Genomic DNA, 18,177 nt, shown 5'->3' with positions numbered 1-18,177 from the left:
GCTGTATAAGATGCACAGACATTTCCACCCACTTTTTTTGGGGGGGGGGAAGTGCGTCTTATATTCTGAAAAATACGGTAGCGTGTATCCCAGTTTAATTAGCTAAGCAGGCATATCATGTCTACATAATACCCTGTAGGCAAAAAACCATGGTCATTTATGCTGGCAAATGATCAGCAGCCTGGTAGCAGCATTTCCAACTAATACCTTCTATTGAAAAGGATAAAATTTTATAATTGAGTTTAAGGGTCCTCACCTCCCTTTTTCTGATTTTTCATGTCTTGGTCTGTGATGGAAAATATATAAATAAATGCAAGACAATTCTAAAAGGTTTACACTAAAGAATGCATTGGGGAATGGTAGCAAAATAGTTGACACTTTAAAGCCAGTTATGTGCAGTTGGCAATGATTATTTGTACATCTGGGATCAATTAAGAATGGGAGTGCAGTGACCAATGGTCAATGGCCTTTTTTCCCTGTCAAATTAAGGGTGGTAAGCTATTTCTGTTAAATTATTTCTAAAAATGCAGTCATATAAACATGTATTTGGGAGGAAGCACCATCAAATGTAGTGGCAGCCTTTTCTTTTAAAAGTGTGACTGTACCAATTGTCTATTCTTTTCTGCAGTATTTTTTTTTAAAAAATATTTTAGTTAATTTGCATTTTTTTTTGAATGCTGAATGGCTTTAGTGCTCCCTCTTCTTACTGGGAAAAATGGCACTGGGCTTTTATGAATTTTTCCGATCCCATTCAAACTTATTTCCATGAAGTTCAGAGGAACAAGGAAATACATAAAGCTTCTTCTCTTGAAAGAATGAGATCCTGTTATTCTTTCTACAATTCATCTGAAAGTGAATTGCCTTTAAAGAATCAAGGTAGCTATTAAAAAGGTATTTGGGGAACTAAAATAACTGTTTGAATAAACAAGATGAGTTATTGCTCAAAACTTTGTTATCATACAAAGCATCATTAATAAACCCTCTTTAAAACTTTACAAAAATAATGAATGTTATTCTTAGGTTTTCGTAACATCTTCAATATAAACTTTCAGATGGTGCGCACTGAGATCACTTGATATCTAAGTAGAAAATAAAAGCATACTAGGAAATTATGTGGCTTTTTATCATTGAAAAAAGCCAAAACCACATTGAAATATTTTTGGCTTACAGAGAAGCTTTAACTGAAAGACAAAGTTAAGGACTATGTGATGAAACAAGATTCATATTTTTCTTTTTAAAAATTTGCTGGCATATAACATGGAATAATTAAATACTGTGTGTGCATGCACATGCCCGTATCGGAGCAAGCTAAATTGGATTGTCAAATAGTAGACTGAAAGGTTTCTTTGTGAGGCTCAAGCAGCATATATGGCAGTAACAGATTTATCTCCTAACCTCAGGTCTTCCTAGAGATTTTGGAAAAGGCATCATTTTAAGGTTTCATTTAAGAGCAGAAGCAATGTTTAAGTGGGGAGCTAGAACCTCTTTAAGGATTTCCTCTGTATGGTATTTAGATTTTTCTATTTGTTTCTATGCTGAGTTGCCATTTTAGTATAAAGAATAATATAAAACATCAGTATTTGTATACAGGAATGAAAACTATTAGGCCAGAGATTATTAAAATGCAAGATTTATAAAATCTATAAGATCTGTGGTAGCACAGTGGTTAGAATGCAAATATTGCAGACTAACTCTGATGACTGCCAGCAGTTAGATCCTGACCAACTCAAGGTTGACTCAGCCTTCCATCCTTATGAGATTGGTAAAATGACCCAGATTGTTTGTGGGCGATAGGCTGACTCTGTAAACTGTTTAGAGATTGTTGTAAAGCACTATTATGGAGTAGTATATAAGTCTAAGTGTTATTGCTATGTGTCATTTACATTTTGCAATGTTTTGTAGTTGTCTCTTTATATGCTTGAAGAATAATTTGAGGGGAACTGCAGATGTGTCGGATATATATGAAATTACAAAATGATGCATGGTCAGTAGAACAGAATTTCAGAAAGGGAGCTGCAGGAATTAAAAACAAAAAATCTGAAAGAGGTCAGATCTCTATTGAAAACTTTCACCCGCTGACTAATAGACTGTTTCTCTTGGGAGTTGTGAAGTTTAAACACAAATCTGCTATTATTGCACAATCTTTTGGAAATCATTTCTCCATGTTATACAGGTAGTTCTCAACTTATGACTTGTTGCTTAGCAACTACTTAAAGTTATGATGGATTTCTTTAGGGGGTATTTAGAGGGTATTTGCAACCCAAGTTGTGAAGGCTGCCCCCATGGTCATATGGCCACATTTTGGGTGCTGAAGATCCAGTTGCAATTGACTTCCAGTTGAAGTCGTGGTGAGAACGGCTGGAAAATAGTGAGGCTCTGCTGAGCCCCACGAAATGCAGCCGGCAACTGCTGTCAGGAGGCCCCACAGGGTCATAGCCTCCTTGAAGGGGAGGTGAAGGAAGGAGAGATGCTTCACTGACCACGAGGAATCTGCAATTTCCACATTAGGTCTGAAGCAAGCTGAGTGGTGGGTTCCTACCAGTTCGGACTGGTTTTGCCGAACCGGTAGTGGCTTGGCGGCCTGGGTCACTGGAATGGGCAGGACCCAGGCCTGCCATACCCCCGAACTGGTTCTCCCAGTGGTGGTACCATTTTTTTTTTGCTTCTGTGCATACGCAGAGCAATTTTCATTGTACTGTGCATTTGCACGCAGTACGCATCAAGCACACACAAACGTGCGGCACGTCCCTGAACGAACAGGCAGTAGTGGCTGCCAGAACCCCTACTGAGCAAGCTCTCCCCAAATAGCCACAACAAACAACCACCTTTTTTGGGCAGTCACGAAGCTCGGACAACCGGACAATAAGATTTGTGCAGGAGCTGTCTATGGGCAGATCATTGAAACTGGGTAAGATAATTACTAACTTTTACCTTAAAGATTGGATATAACAACAGGAATGTTAAAAGATAACTTCTAAGTTTAAAACAGTGGCGACCTAACACATGGTGGGAAAAAAATAAAAGAAGGACCGGAAATTGAAAGGTAGGAGAATCCCTGAAGAAGCTATAAAAATCCAGAAAGCTCAAGAAAAAAAGAACAAATAATTTGAAAAGAGAATTTAGGGAGAAATTATTTTGATTATTTGTGGCTTTAAACCCCCTGGTTTTACTGAATAATCAGCTATTTTTGATAGACTGTTTAGCGTTGGATTTGGGAATAATAGAGCCATCTACCAGAAGAAAAGAAGTATTACAGCACTATAGATACAGCATATTCAGCGGAAGCTAATTTAATATACACAAAGAACAATACACAGAATAGAAGTAACAACATCTGGAGGACAGCCTAACCTTGACTTTATCGGCTAGAAGGTGAGTGGGACAATTTGAGAACATTTTTTCCTTTCTTTTACATTTGAAGACTCATAAAAGGAACGAACTTACAAATAAATAAATTTTACTAAAATTGGACACTGGATTTGGACTTGAATGATTGGAGGACTTTTGCGGACTAATTTGGATTTGGATTGGACTATTAAAATTATTGGATAGAACATTCTACGAGGCAAAAGAAGAAAAGGGCCAGAAGAAAAGAAAAAAAGAAGGAAAGCTAAAAGACTTTAAAATTTGGATAATTGGGAGAGATATAATTGTGGAACTATAAGGCTGCATAAGTATTACGAAGTTAGGATTATAAATTGTGGGGCTTTGGAGGTTTAATTATGGGATTGATGACATTTTATTAAGCAGGAGTTTTTAAACACTGAGATATTGAAACTATAGAAATACATTTTTTATAATTCTGAACATTAGACATTAGAGATGTATGAAGAATTAATAGCTATGGTAAAAAACATGGGTGAATCTTTATTAGATGATAAAGAGATATAGGGACTGTTTAAAGATATAGGAAAGGGTGTGGAAGTTACACAACAATTGAGGAAAAAAGAAGAACATAAGATACAAGAAATAGATAAGGAACTGGAAAAAGCAGTGGAAGGGAAAATCAAAATGAGATGCAAAAAGTCAAGGAGAAAGAGGAGAAAGGATTAATAACAGTGGTGGGTTTCAAATCCCATTCCAACTGGTATGGTTGGAACGGGGCCGGCAGCGTCTTCATGGACACGCGCAGCACGCGTGTACAAACACGTGCAGCACACGATGCATCTTAGTGCCTCCGAGACGCTCCAGCTGCTCTGTGGAACATCGCGCAGGCACTGTATGCGTCATGCGTGTGCACAGCAGCGCAGAAGCTTAAAAACACAGGTAAGGAGCTCGGGCGGGTGGGCGGGTGGGGTGGAGCACTGTACCGGAATGGTATGTGGTGCTCCAGGCTGGCTCCGGTATGCCCGTACCGGGGCGTACCGCCTTCAATCCACCACTGATTAATAAGTAGAAAACAATCATATAATTTTTTGAAGATCTATAATAGAGCTGAGAAAAAAAGGGAAATATCTTCAAAAAAAAAAAGCAAAATATTTTTTGTGGATGGGTGTTCAAGTAGAACAGCAGAAAGTGATAAAAGGTGCTCAGAAAAGAAAATTTAGTAGGTATAAAAAAATCAAAAAGAGGTAAAAGATTTTAAGAAAGAAAGCTAAAAGGCTAAAAAGTCGATAAATGAGGGAATTTCAAAGCGATTAAGAGGTAATGGATAATGAGTAAATGTATTAATAAAAGTGGAAGATATATATATATATATATTTGTTTTCGTAGATTTTCACGGGTGTAGGTATGCTGGTTTTGTTGTATTCGGGTCTTTTCCCGTGTAAGGTTGAGATTGTGTTTGCAACGTTTCGGCAGGATCACACCGTTGCAAAGACAATCTCAACCTTACACGGGAAAAGACCCGAATACAACAAAACCAGCATATATATATATATATATATATATATATATATATATATATATATATATATATATATATATGATAGATAGATGATAGATAGATAGATAGATAGATAGATAGATAGATAGATAGATAGATAGATAGATAGATAGATAGATGATAGATAGATGATAGATAGATGATAGGTAGGTAGGTAGGTAGGTAGGTAGGTAGGTAGGTAGGTAGGTAGGTAGGTAGATAGATGCATGCATGCATGCATACATAAAATATACATTAATAGACAATATATATTTGTTATGACCTCAATAAGTAAAGATTAGTGAGTGGGGATTTAAGATTAGATAATGTAATTGTACTAATAACATTAATAATGTGTTAAAGTATATTGTGAATTTAAAATAATAAGGAATAGAAATTATAGGGAGTTCAAAATATATTCCTGGGATTGATTACATATTGTTAATAATTGGCATTATTAGCAGCCCTACACATTCGGGACATTGAAGTTATGGTGGAATAATGAGTAATTTTCAAAACTATTAAATGATATTACTTAATAGGGGATAATAAATATAGGGCAAAAAGAAATGTTATTTATGTTTAAATGAACTATTGGAAAAATGATAAAGGATTATGAAAAGAGACCAATATTCTTAAAGTTGGAAGAATTGAAAGACTTTACTCAGTCAATTTACTGTCCATAAAATATGAATGTTTATCCTGGAAAAAATAAAATAAAAATTATATAAAAAAGAAAAGAATAAGCTGCAATTTATGACCATTTGCAGGATTCCACAGTCATGTGACTGAATTTTTCAACATTTTTGCAGAAAACCAGCATTTAGTTCTGTTTTTTGGCAAAACTGACTCCTAGCAAACTATTGGTTCACTTAATGGCTGACTCTTAGCAAACCATTGGTTCGTTTAATGACTGTGGCATTTGCTTAATGACTTTGTTTAATTTACAAAGGCTGTAAAATTGAGTTGGTCACATACATGAACTATTTTATGAGCATTATGATTTATCACATAATGGGCAAGCTCAATTATGGTCATAAGTTGAGGACTACACGCAATGGAAATGATTCAGTATACAGTATCTGCTGCTGTAAGTATTTATGTGGTATGTATGAGAAAAAGAGAAAGAGAGGGAGAGATAATATTTTCCCTGATGCAGGGAGTACTCATAGTTCTAGTGCCATTTTCCTGGTAAAAAACTGCACACCAAATCCTACTTCTCCATTAGTAAAAATATACAAACTGGATCTATATATTTTTATACTTTCCCTTCTAGTGCCCAGCTGTAACTATGTAACATTTTCTTCATGATTTCAAAATTATTCATAAAGAAAATCTCAACATGTTTGCATAATTCACAGCTGTTGCACATCCCAATATAATAATTCAATCATTTGACAATCTTGTTGAATAGAGTAATTTTTAATTAATGGAAAGGAAATGTAATTTTTAAATACTGAAATGCCAAAAGCTTTTCCTCCCCATCATCCTCCTTTCTTTTTTTTAATCTAAACTGTTTTTCTCCCACCGTATACCTGCAGAAAGCTTAGGTCAGTGATGGCAAACCTATGGCACGTGTGCCACAGGTGGCATGCGGAGCCATTTGTCAGGGCACGTGAGGCACTGCCCTGTCAGCTGGCCAGTGTGAATGCGCGCGCTGGCCACCTGAGTTCACCCTTTTTTAAAGCCATTTTTCGTCCTCCCCAGGCTCCAGAGGCTTTATAGGAGCCTGGAGAGGGCGAAAAGAGCCTCCCTGCCCCCCCTAGAGGCCCCCCCTGGAGGCTTAATGAGCTTCCCCGAAGCCTCCGGAGTGCAAAAAATCAGCCCTATGGGCAAACCGGAACTTCGGGAACAGACTTCCGCTTTGCTCGGAGGGTCGTTTTGACTGCTCCGGAGGCTTCAGGGAAGCCTCCTGAAGGTCCCTGAAGCCTCCGGAGGGCTTCCAGGGGGGGCGGGGGAGGCTGTTTTCGCCCTCCCCGGGCTCCTATAAAGCCCCTGGAGCCTGGGGAGGGCGAAAAAAGCATGCACAAAATGGGAGGTCGCACCTGTAGTGTGCGCATGTGCACTGGGGAGGTCACGCATTGCATTATGTGTGCGGCACGCCTGCACACGACCCCCCTGCGCTCCCCCCACTTATGGCATGCGAGCCAAAAAAGGTTCGCCATCGCTGGCTTAGGTTATTGGTTGTATAAATGTTAATAAGAAATGAAAGTATTGTAATCATTAATGGGCTTAGGACAGATGTTACCACTCCCTCTAGGGACCTTGGGTTTTTGTCTCTGGTGAGCAAAACTATGCAGACACCTGGTTCATAATACTCTAGGTGACCCATTTCTGGGAAACCTTACTGTTCAATGCTACCTTTTTATGTACTTCTGAAATAAATAGTTTTTTTTTTCATATAAGGAAGGACTTCTAGCAATACGCAAAGTTTGCAGCACACTTTTCTCTAATGTCCTCATCACTATATGTATTTTTTATTTGTAGATTTGAAGAATATATTTTAGAGAAGTACAATATTTAAAATATGTGTGCTGTTCCTCTTATTTTGTTTCTAGAATGCATGTTTGAGAAATCTGTATGAGAACCAAACTGAACTACTTTTTTTTTCTTTCTCTGAGTGCTATTTGAAGTTAGGTTTTAAACATATTTATTTAAAGAGCATCAAAAAGTAACACATTTTAACTATTTTGGTGACCAGTCCCCATTGTAGTGCTCTCACAAAAAAAGTGAGGAAAACTTTGAACTAGAAACTCTGGATTTCCAAGAGGATTTGTGCACAAGGTGATTATGAATGGACATTCCTACCACATGCAAAGGAATTGTCCTATAGATTGGATTTTTCCTATATCCTCATACAACTGAAAAATGTAGCTATGCTCAAAAACTGTCAGGTCGAAAATGGCATCTTCGGTCCCTCTAGCTTACATAAATACAATGCAATGCAACGCAACACAACACAACACAACACAACACCAGAGTTGGAAGGGACCTTGGAGGTATTCTAGTCCAACCCCCTGCCTAGGCAAGAAACCCCATTTCAGACAAATGGCTATCCAACATCTTCTTAAAGACTTCCAGTGTTGGGGCATTCACAACCTCTGGAGGCAAGCTGTTCCACTGATTAATTGTTCTAACTGTCAGGAAATTTTCTCCTCAGTTCTAAGTTGCTTCTCTCCTTCATTAGTTTCCACCCATTGCTTCTTGTTCCGCCCTCAGGTGCTTTGGAGAATAGTTTGACTCCCTCTTCTTTGTGGCAACCCCTGAGATATTGGAATACTGCTATCATGTCTCCCCTAGTCCTTCTTTCTATTAAACTAGACATACCCAGTTCCTGCAACCGTTCCTCATATGTTTTAGCCTCCAGTCCCCTAATCATCTTTGTTGCTCTTCTCTGCACCCTTTCTAGAGTCTCCACATCTTTTTTACACTGTGGCGACCAAAACTGAATGCAGTATTCCAAGTGTGGCCTTACCAAGGCATTATAAAGTAGTATTAACACTTCACGTGATCTTGATTCTATCCCTCTGTTTATGCAGCCTAGAACTGTATTGGCTTTTTTTGGCAGCTGCTGCACACTGCTGGCTCATATTTAAATGGTTGTCCACTAGGACTCCAAGATCCCTTTCACAGTTACTACTACTGAGCAAGGTACCACCTATACTGTACCTGTGCATTTTGTTTTTCTTGCCTAAATGTAGAACCTTACTTTTTACACCATTGAATTTCACTTTGTTAGATAGTGCCCAATGTTCAAGTTTGTCAATATCCTTCTGTATCTTAAACATATCTTCTGGCCATCTTGGTGTCATCTGCAAATTTGATGAGTTCCCCATTTAGCCCCTCATCCAGATCATTGATGAAGATGTTGAAGAGTACTGGGCCTAAAACAGAGCCTTGGGGTACTCCACTGCATACTTCCCTCCATGTAGATGCAGTTCCATTGAGGACTACACATTGAGTTTGGTTGGTCAGCCAGTTACGAATCCATCTGGTGGTGATGCTGTCAAACCCACATTTTTCTACTTATCTAGTAGTAGGTTATAGTTTACTTTATCAAATGCCTTGCTGAAGTCCAAGTAAATTATATCGATGTCATTCCTCTGGTCCACTAATTTTGTCACTTTGTCGAAGAATGCATTATTCTATAATGTATTATTGCTATTTTGGGTTTATAGATATATAATTCGCGCACCTAACGGCGGACCACTACCGTAGTCCTATGAATCTCTTTGACTCCCCTCTCGCAGCCAGTAGCTCCACCCTCCAGCCTCAGGAAAGTTCAGAGAGCTGGCAGGAAGATTCTTTAGAGGGCATCCAGCATGACTGAATATGAATAAGGAACTGTTTCGTTTACCCAGACCCCATTCTCCATTTTTGCAATGAAAACTATCATCTGCATAGACATAGCATCTGATTAAAAATTAAGAAAAAGAATTAGGCCGTTATTTGCTGCAGTTCGATCTGAACTGCATAGCAACATTCATTCTTCTTTAAATGTGGCCTTCTTATATGAGTGTTATGCAGATATGTCAGTCAAAATGCATATCTAAATAGTTCACCTTTAAATATTGATTTAGCTTTCAAATATTTATTTAAATATTTAAAATATTGAAAGACTGAAGAAGTATTGTGAATTCCAGAGGGCTTCCAATAAGTATTGTGAATTCCAGAGGGCTTCCAATTTGCAGTAAAAGGCCAGAGCAAGGATGGTGAAATAAATTAAGGAACGGCAGTGATTGCATTTATACACTACACAAACTGGAATATGATTTGTTTACTTTTGGTTTACTATTTATATGAATCTAGCCTCATGGTTTATAAATAGTAGCTTATGATTTAGCAAATTAAGCAGACTGTCAATTGGGGTTTATTAAAAATTCTAAAATATTGGAAAATGCTAATTTTACAATATTTTCCCTAGTCTAATAACAGAAGACCAAAATTGTTTATAGATTGAGGCAGATATTTATTTATTTGGAGAAATAGGAATAACTTCCACATAATTATTATGGCAATAGTGCAAACACCTTGTACCCCAATTCTCCCTGTTCGCCTTACACATCTTCTTTTTCTTCCAGCTTCAAGAAATAAGAACTTGGTAATCACAACAGTTCAATTGCACCAGAGAAGCCAAGTCTTAATGATTTCTGGAAGAGATTTGGTTTTCTCCACTTAATTCTCCCGTTAAACCTCAGAGAGCTTTGTCTTTGGCCAGATTTTGCCCTTTCTGGTGCTGTTAGACACATCAATTACATACAATTAAAGTGTTGCATTTTACTTTTACAAGAGAAAATTAAAAAATGAGATGGGATTTCTATTGCCAGAGCTTTGCTGGGTTCCATTGAACATAGATGTCTCCTCTAAGTTGGCATTTGAGAGGCTTAACAATTTTAGTACAATTATGTACAGTATGACTACCAAGTCTGTAAGCAGAAAACTAGATGGGTTCATACAGGTAACCCAATCTTTTAATTATTTATCCAAATGTCAGGCCTTGTGCTGATTGTCTCAGCTGATTTACTTCTTGTCAAGAACTATTTGTATAAGGAGACCCACAAGAAATATGAGAAAAAAGGAGTTCCCCTTCTCTAAAGTACTTCCCCTTAGAGAAAATTGGAAGAGTGATTTTACTGTTACATCTACTGAATGGGCAATTGTTTCTGGATACAGAAAAAAAGAGAAAATTACATGCAAAATCTAAGCTCATTTTGATTTTGTAGAGCAAAACTGTTCCTTTTACATTCTCCTGAACGGTTAATAATTGAATGTCCTTACAAAATCTTCACATTCATTCCTTTCAAGATAAATATATTATGTAAAGTTCAGAAAAGGAACAAAAAACATAAACCAAATAAAGATCTGAAATAAGAAAGGTAAGGGAAATATAGTTAAATCTAGTTCATGTAATATCATTCATTATAACTCTCATCCCAATCTATTCATGAAACCATTTTTGCCTCCTCCATCTTAACAAAGCCTACTATATTGCCTTGTATGCTTTTAACTTCTCATCTTTATCTTTTGTAGCATCTCATCAAATTTATCCAACCATGACCATGTAGTTTAAAGACCCCACCAGCCAAAACCTTTAAGCTCCATTAATTTTCATGTTGTTGTTCAGTATACATATAAATATTTCCCAGTGAACCCAAGGTTGATTGGGTGAATTGAAATGATTGGCTGAATTGAATCCAATACTGATTTACTGAAAGAATTGGTAATATTCCTAAAACATTCAATGTGCTGATTTTGGGTTAGATAAGTAGAACTTGAAATTTTTCAGAAGTATAAACGTAACATTTTATAGATAATGCCTGATCATTCAAAACAAGACTTTGTCTGTTTGGTGCCAAAGTGAGAGAATAGCTTACTTGTGGAAATCCACCCATTCTGTCTCTTAAGCAGGAATTTAGTAGCCATCACTTTCATCTAATTTTCAATGTTGTTGTACTACATATTGAATTAACTGGTTTATATGTGTTATTGATTTAGTTAATATTGAACTGTTAGCATATTTTATTTAGATGTCATTTATTATGCAAACATTTTAGTTATGTACTTTGATTGATTTTTAATTAAGAAATGTCATTCATTTTATGTCTGTATTTGATTCTAGCTGCTTTCAATATAAATAATAAAATATTGTTAGAAATATGTTTAATTAAATAGAAGGTCAATCAAAACAGTTACTGTGGGTTTAATCATTTTTTGAGTAGCCATCTGAAAGAGTGACAGAACTTATCCAGTTTTTACATTTCTAGCACTTATCCTGATTAATTAAAATGTACTTTTGTCCTAGACCATGGGTGTCAAACTTGCCGCATCATGTTGCCGTCACGTGATGTTTCACAACATTTTTCCCATTTGCAGAGCTGGGATGGGCATGGCCTGTGTGTGACGCATCCAGCCCGCAGGTCGCCAGTTTGACACCCCCATTCTAGAGTATTCTCAATACCACTTGATGCAGATAGCTTACTATGTAGCCTCCTTAAAATGAATTGGGTCCAGTTTAGCATTTATGAGAAGCAGACGTCCTGTTATATACATGTTGTTCTGGATAAGGATCTTTGGAGATCGTACAAAATGAATCTTTCAGATTACGTTAAGAAAAATTAAAAATATAATAATTGATAGACACTTTCTTTAAAAAAAATGTAACTATTGAAAGTAGTTGTAGTAATCTCTACTTAAGTGATAATAGTCGCCTGATTCCTTTATTTGTTTAGGTAACTTGATCTGATAATTTTATATTTTATAGAACTATCATTATATATTGTTTTCTGTACAGTCCATAAATGTGACTCAGTGGGCCATTGTCAGGGTTTTTCTTTTTATCGTTGGTTATAACAAACCACAACAAAATGCACCACTAATTATTCAGTAGGATATAAATTACATAATTATTAAATAAAATGACAGAAAAAGGAACTATGTTAATATATATCTTTCATCTTATCATTAAATATAGACCATATAGAAATACTTTGCTCCATCCTCTAGTTTTTGGACTATAAAAATATTTAAAAATAGGTAGCAAATATCTGGAATTCATTCCTTAAGATCAAGAGGATATTTTTTTACTTTTTTCATTTATGTAAAAGTATTTTGCTCAGTACCACTTTTGATAAAACTGAATGGCTCAGAAAATGACACATTTTAGGAATATAATTTAACACCATGCTACTTTGCTATAAAATTTTGAAATAACAATTTAAGAATAATTTAAATTTGCATATTGAAATGCTTTATATATTAATTCGAAGATTTAAACTGGCGTTAAACTTAGGCAGTGTTAGAATTAGGTTCTGTTAACAACTGTGACCAATATTACGATATACATTACAAAATGAAGTAAAAGAATTGCAAAACAATTTCTGACTAATGTTGAAAATTTTGCAAGTTTAAAAAGTTGACTATAAGGTCAGAAAATTCAAAGTTCAGATGTGGTAACTAATGAGTTAATTTCTAGATCAGGTATGTGGTAAGTTTTAATATTGATGTATGTTGCCATAACTTAATTTGCCATTCTTCTGCAGAAGGAATTGTTCATAATTTCCAATGAGAATCATGGAGAATCGTATCAGTTGTTAATATTTAGACAAGTTCTCAATCCATAGAAATATATGTGCTAGAATGAAAGCACAATGGTTAGAGTTTAAATATCTGGTAGCTTGAAACCACTATCAAAAAGCAGTCTAAATCTGAGCAAAATTATTTAGGGATTTTGGCCTGCCATGAATATTTTGTCAGTAATTTCTACAAAATATAGAAAGATAAAGTTAAAGTTTTCCCTGTCCAGTCATGGCTGACTCTAGGACATGGTGCTCATTTCCGTTTCTTGGCTGAGGGAGCAAGCATTGCCAAAAGACATTTTCCATGGTCATATGGCCAGAATGACTATGCGCCAAAGGCACACAGAATGTTGTTACTTTCCCACAGAAGTATTACCCATTTATCTACACTCATTTGCATGATTTCAAACTGCTATGTGGGCAGGAACTGCTATGTGGGACGAGGAACGGAAGCTCATCCCTTCTGTGGCATTTGGGTCTTGAACCCGGGCTGTCAAGCTCAGCATCTTTAACCACTGAGCCATCACACCCCCTCCATAAAATATCTATTAGGAATTAATATTTGAATCCTTCTTAAAACATACATTAGTATTCATTTGAAACACTGTATATTGATAGGTCAGTGGAGAAAAGAGATAACATCTAAATAATGGGATCGGATATTGTCAGGCTATCTTGTGAGGTGTTTCTCAGGATCACTTCATTTAATTGTTCTAGCAAGTTTGTGTATGCTTTGTTAAAAAAAAATCAAAGGCAACAAGTGTATTTCTAATAACAGATCACGCTGAAAATGCCTTGATTCATAATCTGGCCATGTTCATTTTTTTTGGATCTTAATTTATGACCTTTAGCATCAGGGATCATTATTTTTCTGTGCTGTTTTATGATGAAACTATTTGTGGCTTCATTTTGATGGAGGAGATTTTCCCCCCTTATTTTTGCAGCCCGATGTACCTCCTTGCCTCTCAGAAGAGCAACTTCATGCCCTTTTGGAAGACTGTATGCAAAGCCTAAGAAGAGGATGCGATCTTAATCTGACCAGATGTCAGGAAAATTCTGTTGAGAGGATGAGCCCTTGTGACATCTTTGAAGAGAACATGTCAGACTCTAGGAATGAAGTGTTAGATGATATTCAACTACCAGCAAACGAGGAAATGCTTGGAGATGAGTATAACGATATATTTTCAAAAGAAAAAATAGACTCCTGCTGTAATCCCAGCACGACATTTTTTGAATTTTCCATGTCAGAGAAAAAGGGAAATGAAGAAGACCAAGTGGAGACACCAGACACTGCTAATGGCTCTGAAGATTTCTTCATGTCAAAGGTTCTCAGTACAGACATGAAAAAGCCTTTTCTTGGTGAACCTTTTTATTGTGTCAGCATGAAAAATGAACTTTCCACAGATGCCAGCATTCCTAGCATATCACTAAAAACCAGAGGAGGTGAGGCTGTTAATAAACTTTTAGACCAAGCATTTGATTATGATTATAAAAGCCCAGATAAGTCAAGCAGGATTTCATCAAACATATGCACTAATGTTTGATGGTTATGCTGGTTATGCGCAAAAGCACAGAATGATGTTGAGAATAGCAGACCATTTCAAAATATTTTCTTAAATTTCAACCCACATGAGGATATTAGCTATGCCTCTTTTTCCATGGCAAATTATTTTAAACACGCTACCAAGCTTTTCATTTTTCTCTTCAAATAGAGGCTTCTTTTATCACACAACAATATTTCTTCTGCTCCTTGCTGGGCAATAAATAATTAATGTTGCTGTTGAAATAAGATGATCCCTCTGAATCTGTTGCAAAATCCAGTTGCTCTTTTGCTTGTAATATTTTGAAGTTAAATAACACTGGTGCTGGATGGAGGAATTTGAATCAAATAAAAAAATCAGAATAATACTCAGAAATGAGTATTAAAAATACTGATTTATTCATTTCAGAGGTAAATAGCAATATCTTTCTTACATTGCCTATTGCTGCTTTCCTTCCTTGCTGAAGTTAGGTTGCATTTAGTATTTACTAAATTTCACCTCTTATTTTGCTAACATTTCATGCCAAATTTAGAATATAAGGCCTATGGAGATTCAGTCATCAGGTCATGGTTATCCCAAAGGTGCTTTTCAAAAGGCAACTGGATTTTCTTGGTTCCGCCCCCCCTCCCTCCGAAAACGTTTTGCTTAGTTAATATACGCTTCTTTTACCATTTCTTTTTTTTTATGTGTCATTATGAATGGATTGTGACTGGGCCATTGTGTTTCTGTTGCCAAGACCTGTGGTTAAAATTAATGGATTAAATGCCATTGAACGAGGTAGTTACTCTGAAACAATGCATTTGTTGAAAGAGGGATTTTATAAGGGAAGAAGATGGGAAAAAAGTGTTATGGTGGAGAGGAAGGAACATGGATAACAAAATAGATTTAGTTAGCTCTCTACATATCTCCCATGGTTCTACTACTAATGTTACTTATGCTTTGGTTAAGTATCTTTGCCCTAATAAATATACTAGTCTTAGCTGCACCAAGATGAAGCCTAGGATAGATTATTAACCAATCATGCCATAGGGATAGATTATTAATGCTAACCTCAGTCAAATAGACTGTAATATTCCCATGTTATTTAAATGTACCTGTGCCTCAGTAGTACCCAGAACTATTTGCTCAGATCTTTTCACTCAGTGATTTGAAATGTTTTATTAAATATATTATGTTGATATCTTTAATGTTGTTTACTTTAATAAGCAGATGCCAATAAGGATAACATCGACTGCACAGATTAGATTAGTATATAATTCCTTATAAGGGACAGATCTGATACATGGGAAATTAGCAATCTAAAATAGCCAAAGTTGAAATCAATAGGAAGAGTGGAAATAAAATGATAATGAAGAATAGATGTAAATAAATGTAGTTACACAGGCTCAGAAGATAGATTATACATTATTGAACATTGAAGGGTGCTTATTGTCTTGGTTACCAGTTCATTTGTGAGTCCAAGACAAGCCCATTTGCATTAGCAGCTGTTCTGTCTCACTTGAGTTGAGTCTGTGTTTATTTCTCTTTCTTCAAACCTGGATAATCTTCTGATACTATTCTATTAGATAAAATGCCAAACTTGTCTAAGATTATCCTGAATTCTTCATCAAAATTCATAATATCCCAGTTATCTAGATGAACAATAGATGCCTGATAATTATTTATTTTTTATTTATTAAACAGATTAATGTGACCACAAAACTCTCACACGGTGACTCCATAGTTTAAAAGATTCTGTAGTTTTAAAAAAACCATAAAAACGTGTCTTATACTTACTGAGAGAATTTTAAAATTGGTACATATTGTTCAGCCTTTAAAGTTATTCTGTTGAAACTGGATATAGATAAAATGCAAAAAGTGGTGTTTCAAACTATTTCTGTGATACTCAGATCTATGCCTTAAATCCAAATTTTATCTGTGAACAGCAAGACTTATCCTTTCCACTCTTGAATTTAGATCTGGTAGATGAGATTGCTTCTAACTAATTCCTCACTTCCTCTGGAGCGGCTTGAGCCATTGAAATTTTATCTATTTGGAGAATTAAGAATATTTTAGGCTCCCTGAGAGTTTTTAGCTTTCACTGAATTAAATACAATTAAATATTTTTGTCTGGGTCTTGCATACTTTTCAGAGTATTTCCAGCAGGGTGCATAATAGCCTTTAAGTACTCCTGTTTTAAGTGATAACAAGTAGAATAATTTATTGTGTGAGAACAGATTTGCAATTAATGTCTCTGGGGAAAAGATTAAGAATGGAGTTCATTGCAGTATAATTTATGAAATTTGTCAAAGTACCTCTGGCTCCTCCAGTATTGCATAGAGATCATATGAAAAGGAATGCTCTTACTAATATCAGTATTGATTGGCAGAGGTTAAATAAGATAGATAGGTAAACTTTATTATACTTTGACTAGCACAGATACAAATATGCATCTATAGATAAAATTCTACATATATTATAAAATATGTGGTTTTGGAACTGTGTAATACAGCAAAATATTAAGATGGTGATGATGAGATTTCCTCTGACCAACAGAATTCAAAATCTGTATTTTCAAGTTGAATACTAAAGACCTTTCATTGATCCAGAAATGGTTTTATTTCTGTGCAGATGAGCTGAAAGATGAAGATGTGAATGAAGAGTAATGTTCTACCAACCTAAACAACATTGGTAAAGTCTACTTTATTAATTCTTTGTGTATTATTTCAGGAAAATTTGTCTCATAATTAATATTTTTGCCTCATTTTCATGTTGCAATATAACTTCTAAATAAATATCTCCTGATTAACTTCTTTCTGGGGATGGCTTATGTACATGCAAATGTTTTACAGATCTAAAACTGTCAAGCTCCTCTATCTGCTCATATATATTTCAGTTATATCAAAATTTATATCATTCAGCAAATTTATGTAAGTGATAATAACACTTTCCTAAACATAAGCTATATGTAAACATTAATAGAACTATTTTTATGTTTGTTATATGCATTATTCCCTCATGTTAAGGGCTCATATGGAAGGAACCCAATGCATGTACAGTCATATGTTTTCTGGCATTTCTCCTAAACATGCAATAATCTGTAAACATAAGTATCATTTCAATAAACATTTTGGAGGTGGATGATTATTTGAAGCATTCAATAGTTGAACGTCCTGGATTTTTTGAAAACATAAAGCAAACATGCAAAGAATAATGTGGATAACATACACAAGATATTGGCAGGTATTAATCTGTTAATCTGTTATTAATCAGACATTTGGCTGTCTGAGATCTTTCATATGATCATCTATCCATTAGCAAACTGTATTTCTTAAAAGAGAATCTGTATCAGATGGAGATATCCGGTATCAATAAAGTGCAGGTGTCAGGCCTGTAGTTATGTTCCTTTTAGGATCTTTGGCCTGCCACACTTTCTTATAATTCCCTATGTGTTTTATTAGTGTAGTAGTTGGGGGGGGATAGAAAGGAGTAGGATTGTGGAATGTATTGTTATGGTTCTTCTTAGAAGCTCAAGGTCGTCTTTTGTCTCCGTACCTCGACACCTGACCGGAAGCAGAGGGGTGTACATGCCAGCGTGGAAGATGAAGATTGGATCATGTGATGAATTATGGGGTGTGGGGATAGATGATGAACTTTCAACTGGGTGAACCCATAGGATGTACATTAGAGTTGAAATTTCACAGCATAATGCCAACAT

At 35.8% G+C, this 18,177-nt stretch overlaps 1 protein-coding gene across 4 annotated transcripts in view; it reads left to right on the top strand.

The window, feature by feature from the left end:
• FSIP1 (fibrous sheath interacting protein 1) overlaps nucleotides 1-17,668 on the top strand; it is a 54,238-nt gene extending 36,570 nt beyond the window's left edge. For all 4 annotated transcript variants that reach the window (XM_081935009.1, XM_081935010.1, XM_081935011.1 and 1 more), the window contains 2 exons: nucleotides 13,884-14,382; nucleotides 17,091-17,668. In XM_081935009.1, coding sequence (XP_081791135.1) covers nucleotides 13,884-14,382; nucleotides 17,091-17,125 — 534 coding nt within the window. In that variant the 3' untranslated portion in view covers nucleotides 17,126-17,668. The remainder of the gene's footprint in view (nucleotides 1-13,883; nucleotides 14,383-17,090) is intronic.
• Nucleotides 17,669-18,177: the final 509 nt, after the last annotated feature.

Source organism: Natrix helvetica (assembly GCF_964273705.1).
Source record: "Natrix helvetica genome assembly, chromosome: 1".
Classification (NCBI taxonomy): Eukaryota; Metazoa; Chordata; class Lepidosauria; order Squamata; family Natricidae; genus Natrix; species Natrix helvetica.
Note: the sequence above shows the minus strand (reverse complement) of the source record. Positions and strands in the feature narration are given on the sequence as shown.